General features: G+C 37.5%; 1 protein-coding gene across 2 annotated transcripts in view; it reads left to right on the top strand.

The window, feature by feature from the left end:
• The first annotated feature begins 823 nt into the window (after positions 1-823).
• tspan4a (tetraspanin 4a) overlaps positions 824-7623 on the top strand; it is a 115586-nt gene continuing 108786 nt past the window's right edge. Inside the window, exon 1 of one of the 2 annotated variants that reach the window (XM_025053715.1) lies at positions 824-1105. In XM_025053715.1, coding sequence (XP_024909483.1) covers positions 839-1105 — 267 coding nt within the window. In that variant the 5' untranslated portion in view covers positions 824-838. The remainder of the gene's footprint in view (positions 1106-7623) is intronic. The other variant, XM_008337310.3, reaches the window with a different exon arrangement.

Here is a 7623-nt window from a genome sequence, read left to right as displayed (position 1 = left end):
TCCTCTTGTTTCCTTATGCTCTTATATAATCGTGTTGCGTCCACTATACTGTATTCCTTACTTAAATTGACATGCAGAACTCTTTTTTCAATTTTTTTTTGTTAAAAGAAATTCACAGAAATAGTGCATCAGGATAAAGGTTAATTAAAGTGATTGTTTGTTGGTGTTTGTAAAAACCAATGTAATACCCTCTATTGATTAAGTCTAAAACAGACTGTATAAAAGAACTGGATGGAGCAATGCCACTGCAAAGGTGAAGCCCAGTTGTCAGTCATGTCCTGCTGTTTTCTGAATTTTGTATTAGCTAGCTTTATATTAATACCCTGTGATATTTTAGCTTTGTCAGAGAAGCTTAAGATATCTGACTAAGTCTTAAGTTTGGACATACAGTGGCAGCACATAAACAGTTATTGATATTGGAGATTTTCCCTCCTTTATTTATCACCATAGTAACTGTCCCATATGAATTTGTATAATGTCACATGCCCATGATAAAGCATTTCTTCCCAATGGTTGTCAGGGCAAAGGGACAAACATAGCTATTGCATGGCATGTGGCATAGTATCAGTGCCACTGTCACATAACAACCCTACAATCTATCAAAAATATGCATACTTTAAACATGAGGAGTGAAAGGACCTTTCTTACAGTTATAAAACAAATAGATTTGTGGTTAAATATATTATGTTAATATGTTGTGTTAAAATATATCACATATATCAGAAGCTAAATATTTGGTCAGATGAGTTTATTTTAATTTCATCATCTACTCCTTTCGAATGGTGGATTAAAAACCGGTTGGCTGATAGAATATTTTTGGAATTTTTTTTTGGAGGCCATGTATTGCTGTTACAAGGGGCTATTATTCCTTCTTTGTACGTGTAGGCTGTGTGTACCACCACTAGATGTCACCTTTGTAAAATTGGGTCATATCAGAAAAAGAGTGTGTGTGAAAGAGAGAGAGAAAAGAGAGAGAGAGCGGGAGAAAGAGAGAGATAGAGAGAGAGAGAGATACGCGTGTGAAAGAGTTTGTAATGTGAAGTTTTGTCAAACACTGGAGGGAAGAGAGGGACAGTCTGGACACAGCACTGAATTAAAAGAAGTGGTGAGTAAATTTTACAATTTGTTTTTAATTTTTTAAGGTATCTCGGACTGTTTTCTGACAGTCTGTGTGTTTCTGTTTCTCTTACTTCTTATTTATCCAGTTCACACTTTGTGTGCTGGTTCAAATGTAGACATAAATGTCCTTGTCCTTTTTTTTTTTACATTAAAACTGCTACCTCTATGGTTTTGTCTAATTAGAAGGAATACTAATACTGTATATTCTGTTTTAAATGTCTAGTGTGAACATATCATCAAGTGTGGTACCTTATTTACTTTAAGAGTAAAGATTGCAAAATAGATCCCCTTGAACTAGAGGTGTACAGTGTTGTGTTCATCTTCAGGTACGCTGCTGTCTGCTTGTCTTTTATTTTTCACCTTTAGTTTGGTTGCCGGAATGTTTTGGGATAGAACTGCTTAGTGCATTCATATATGGTAGTTGAAGTATGCTTTTCCAAACATGTACACTTCATAAAACTGGACTTATCTTTTTGCCCTAACTCTTATCCCCTGGGTGAATGTTACTGATTGTGTAATATGGCCAGGTCCCAGTTTGGTCATTTTAACTGTTTGTTAACAATCAACCACTCATCAACCCAGTTTTATCCCCTATATTTACTTGATTGTTCTGCAAATGTCTATTGCTTTCTTTAATTCCAAAGGGATCATCATGCTCTATAGGAACAGATGGAAACAGCATAGACCTATTCACACAAAAAAATTGGAAAAAAGCAAATACAATGCTTAGTTTACTTTAGTTGGGATGGTACCTGCAAATCAAAGCTTTGTAGTGATTGTGTACATTACACTACATTTTAGATTAGATATACCTTAAGGTCCAAGACAAAACCAAATATTATTTTCCACATTTACTCTATATTTTAAGCTGCCCACTGTACTGTGTGTTTCATACAGTGTTCTCTGTCTGTGGTGGCTTTGGAAATTTTGTGATCTCAGAGAGTAGCTCTCTTATTGGCTGCCGGATACTCCTCTGGGCTGGGATGAAAGACAGAAATAAACTTGTGTTGGAGAAAAACATGTCAGAATACCAGCCATTCCTAAAGCGTTTCCCTCTCGTCAGTATTTATTTTTTTCTGGAAGAGTTTTCATTCAGAACTCTACATGGTTGCCTTATGGAAAATTACTTTGATTAAATTGTCTTGGAGCACTGTTCCATTTTGCATGTGGTACATTAAAAATGTATGTATGTTATCTATAATGGCAGTAAGGTTGAATTAAGAGCAAAGATGAAACACAAAGCAGGAAAGATTTTTCTTTCTTTGTCTACTTTTTATTGTTTTGCAGGCATTAAGGGCATTTAAAGAAATCAAAACAAATAAGTGAAATTTTTCTTTCTTATATTATTCTGTGTCTATATTATCATGGAAACAGAAATGCAGAATATAACATGCACAATGACAAGAACCACAACATCCAATAAAGCAAATAAGCTACATTTTAATATTGACCATGTTGCCTTTTGTAGCGGCTCAGAAAGAAAAGAGTAGTATGGATGTTACTGTCTGTAATAAAATATAACTTCTTCTTGAGGCTCACAGTGTTATACTTTTAGATAAGTGCTGAGTCAGTTGTATATTTTTTAACACGTTATTTATGATGTTGCTGAACTGCAATGTGCAACAACATGTGGTGTATTATTATTAGATGAAGTATTTTATTTCTTCCGCCCTCATTGTTATAAATGTGACAGACAAAATAACCACCTTAGAAAATTGCACTACAAATAACAATACATCCATTAAACTCAGCATTTGTACAGCGTTGTTTTAACAGTCAATTAATTTTGAATAATATGTTCAATACAAACATGTGAAAAAAAAGGGAATACTGAGGTATAATGCTCTGCCAAACCATTGTTTGCGGCGTACAGCACCATACAGGGGCTGCGCTCTGTGCTCCAGTAAGCTTTTCATGTCGTCAACACACCAGTGGTTGCCTGCTGGCTCAGAAATGTTTGCTCAGAGTCCAGTGGCAAATCATTACTCTCTAAACCTAAATGTGCTATTTGTTCTTGTGGAACATGTTTTCAATGAGTTGAGGGGTTAGATGGGGCAACTGGGAATGGCTCTGCCATCCCTTATGACCCTGAAAAAGATTGAACTGGAGTGAATTCCTTGGATGCCATAGTGCACTTGGACATGGACCAGGGCATTACAGCTACATTTTATTGCACTATTGAAAAAGAAGCAATGAAGAATAAGCAAGATCTCGCTTGATGCATTATCTAAAGTGAGCATCAAACTATTCAATGAATATTTAGAAATCTGTTCAAAAGCTGAGACTGGAGGAGGCATATTTGTGAAATAGCTAAATCCTTTACATCGGAATGATACTGAACACAGTTACTGTACATGAAACAGTATGAACCACTTTAGGGTCACATTTGCAGCTAAGAGAAAGAGTCACCTAATGTTCTATGTATAACCTAATGACTGGTCCACAGGAAATCTCTCTCTCCCTGCCTCCCTCTCTCTCCTCTCCATTCACAGTGACAGTCTCTGACTGCCTTGACACATTTCAGGCTCAGTAGAGAAGCAGCAAAGAGAAGGAGGCAACTTTCCTCACTCATGTCCTCCCACATTCCTCAGCTCCTGCAGGGCTGAGCTGATAAACTGATGACTTTTGGACAGTAGGCAGCTGCACACTGTTTACATTTTGCTGCCTGAGACCAAAGCTGCTGTCACAGCACAGAGTTTTCAGTGTGGGTTTGAATGTTTTTCCCCTGTAGCACTCCATATGACATTGCCAGATTTTGATGGAAGCAGTATGAGAGGAGGTGTGGAGTGTTTTCTTTAATCGTTACCACTGTTGTTATTTGTCCAACCACTGCTCCGTACCTGACGTGTGCATTCTGTAGGTGTGGCTGCTCTGTGGATAATAACACTAACTCTACTGTGGCTGCGTGAAACAAGGCCACATTATACTGTTGCCTGCAGGTGTGTGTGTGTGTGTGTGTGCGTGTGCTCTCTCTGCTTGGAATTCACTCACCCACATTTACCTCAGTTCCTTCAGCACATGCGTATTTGACAGTTTTCCACCAGTTTTCTCGCCCTTCATTCCCTCACTGTGTTTCATACCTGCAGTTTTCACCCCCACAGTTATTGAAGACCCTATTTCTTCATGCCCACCACAGAAAGATGAAAACCTAAGAAATGTGGGATTGTGTTAGTCACCCTACAAAGAAAAAAGATGAAGGAAAATGTAACACATTCCTCCACATGCTTCACTCCTGTGTGACAACAGCAATGAAAGCCATAAAGGCTGGATATAGGCAACATATATAAAACAGGAAAACATTCACCTATGTAAACATTTACAATAACCATTCATTAAAGGCACATGATACCATAGCAGATAACATCATATAATTTTTTATATGATATACAAAAGGTGCCAGAAATAAGATGAAGAAAATATGATTAGAGCAACCAACTGTTTTGAAGTCAGTGTAAAATACTACAAAAAATAATATTCAGTAATTAATATTCTAAAAATTCAGCCACTGTCTATATGTATGGCATTTCTGGTCTCTTGAAAGTTCCAGAAGTCTGGAAATAAAATTTAATATCCCAGAATCTAGAGCAAGCAACAACTTACATTGTTGGTTTTTGTAATAGACCAATCTGTTTTCAGGTTTTTATGGGTTTTTTGTTCCTTAATGTGATTTTTATTTTACCAGCCTGATATATTTATAAGATTGTGATTAGAAAGTTATAAAAGAGGGTGTTATTGAAGCCTGCATTCATGATATATTAAGGGACAGATTAGTTTAAAGTTTGTTAAAATATGCATGTCAGGCCTAAACTTTGCGATCCCTACAAAATAGAATACTCTGATCTTTACATACTGTAAATGTACACAGGCCATTCAAATGAAGCAACAAATATGTCAAAGTAACAGTAAAAGTCTGCATTTAACTGCACAAAGCTTCTTGTTGTCTCACATGGATGGTGGAAGTCACATTTTGCAGCTCAGGGTGGGGATGGGAGGCAGCACACAGGCTGCTTAAATTTTTAAGGCTCTACTTTGTGCCCTTCTGTTCCTCCCTGTTGGGATCAGTGTGTGGATGTTAACGCAGAATGGAAACCACAAGCCACAACCACTCTCTTTAACGGCTGTGCACTCCCAGTGTAACGCCCACTATAAAGGAAAGAAAAAAAAAATACAAACAATAAACCCTATAATTCCTGATGTTTCTTCCCTTCCTAACCTCCTTAATTTCATCGTTGTACACACCAATTTTTGCCTTCAAGATTACATCATTTACTCTATTTATCTCTTTGGTAGAGGATTAAAATAGAAGCCTGGTTTTTGCTGTTATCTTGGTGGGGCAACTGTTGAGTAAGTGTTTAGACCATGTCATTTTGTGATGCCAACCGAATTCTTCATATTTGTTGAAAACCCACAGTCAGAAATATATCCCATTGTTTGGTGGTTTGACTACAGGAAACTTGGCCTCACTTTGGTGACAAAGCAAATTCCCAAAGTCTGTTTCTTGAAGTGTTTTTTCTTGTCTTTGTTGGAGTCTGAGTGGCCTTCGGTGAATGAAAATCTCTTAGTAAATTAGACTTTAATTTACATGTATCTCCAGCTGCCACTCTGGCTCATGCTATAGCCTTGGAGCAAAAATCAATGCACTTGACTTTAAGATGAAGAACATCTGTCAACCAGTTTGAAAAAAAACCCCAAAAACAATTCCTCCAGAAATTTACCAAACCCTAAAGTGTCCTGAAGGCTGCCACTTTGAATACAAATTCAATTGGACTTAGTAGTTGTCGTCTTAACTTTGCTTCATTTCTACTCCCACTCTATTTTAAAAACATTGCTCCATTCAAGTCAGCAGCTAAAATTATGGTTTTGGCTTTTCTCTGCCGCCTCATTATAGATTTTTTTCTGCTCCTGAAATTGTGAAACTTTTCTCCGGCTCAATGGTGGGCTTCTTTGGAGAGCCATCTGCAGAGACACTGCAGAGATTTTGAATGAGATTCATTCATTTACTTTCACAACCTGGCACTGAAGCTTTTCCATTTGGAACTGTGACTGGTTGTCATGTGCTTTTAACATGAAAATCTGCACTGCACAGTCAGAAGTAGCTGTTTATTATTATGTATGAAAATGCAACTGCAAAATTGTTTTTCTCTGTATGTGACCCTGTGATGGACTGGTGTGTACCTCACCCATGTCTGATGATTGTTTTTTGCATTTTCCCCGCAATCCTGAAAAAGATTTTGTTGTACAAAGACAATGGAATGAATGTTTGCCACTGTTGGAGTAACTGAAGCTATATGCTGTGTGATTCATGTAGATGTTGTGACTTTCATTGTTCCTGCATAAGGTTAGTTTAGTAAAAGATAAGCAAAGATATTGTTGGTCTTAAAAAATCCACATACAGACAACGATACCTATCTCAGTGCATATATAACACAGCTGTCTGTTCTGTTCTTCCCCTATCTCTTGAATTTATTGGTCGGCCTCTGAGTCCATAAGAATATGTCAGCCAGGAACTGTATATACTGTAAATATACTGTATGTATACTGTAGGCTGTGGCATTCTTTCTGTGTTGTGTTGTGTTGTTTTTGTCTCCCCAGACAAAGCAATGGGAGCATTGCTGTGCCAAGTCTGTTGGAAACAGAAGCTATGATGCATCTTACTGCACCAATGTCTCAACTAGTAGTTGTCTAAGCCTGGGGAGTTCCTTTGTATAGATAGATACAGTATCTTTTTTATTTATTTTTACAATGGAATGCAGTTCATGTTCTGGAATCTCATAATAAGCTGTGGATGCAGTAAGATGTACTTCGGGTGTTTGGAACATCCCTGTAGAGACATGCTATCTTGTTAATCAGACTAACCATTTTCTGCTAAATAGCGTTTCAGTACGTGCGGCGTTTAGGTAAGCTACAGTGAAATGACTCCTCTGGGCTATGTGATTGGACTACTGGCTGTGATCTGGTATACAAATACTACAGGGGAGTTGACTTATTTACCAAAGTGAGTCTAACGCAAACAGTGGCAAATTGTACAACTACAAAGTCCTTTATATCGTCCTACTACAGGAACCCATCCATGGTCCATTGGTGTAATTCACAGTAAAACAGATATTTGCAATGTTTGATTGTAGATTTTTCCACAGAAACTAGCTTAGCTTATGCTACACAAGGTTCAAAGCTGATGTAAGGTTGCTAGAAAAATGACGCCTATTGTTACCAATAGCCAACACTGAAGAGACAAAACTCTTTCCTGAAATATTACCACCTCAAGATTTGCTTGTCTCCCCTGTACCAACTTGTTACTTCATAATTTCCCAACGCCACTCCTACCCATCCTACATTCATACTATAGAAAAGACAACTTGTTAAGTTCGTGATTTGGTTATTTTAAAATCATTACCATCATAGTTGACTTGGGAAAAAACAGAGAGGAAAATGACCACATACAGTAGGATTTGCAGGACTCTCATACAGACAGAATGGAGACATGAGCCTAAAGAGCACTGTACA

Source organism: Cynoglossus semilaevis, unplaced genomic scaffold, assembly GCF_000523025.1.
Source record: "Cynoglossus semilaevis isolate Cse_v1.0 unplaced genomic scaffold, Cse_v1.0 scaffold1431, whole genome shotgun sequence".
Lineage (NCBI taxonomy): Eukaryota > Metazoa > Chordata > Actinopteri > Pleuronectiformes > Cynoglossidae > Cynoglossus > Cynoglossus semilaevis.
Note: the sequence above shows the minus strand (reverse complement) of the source record. Positions and strands in the feature narration are given on the sequence as shown.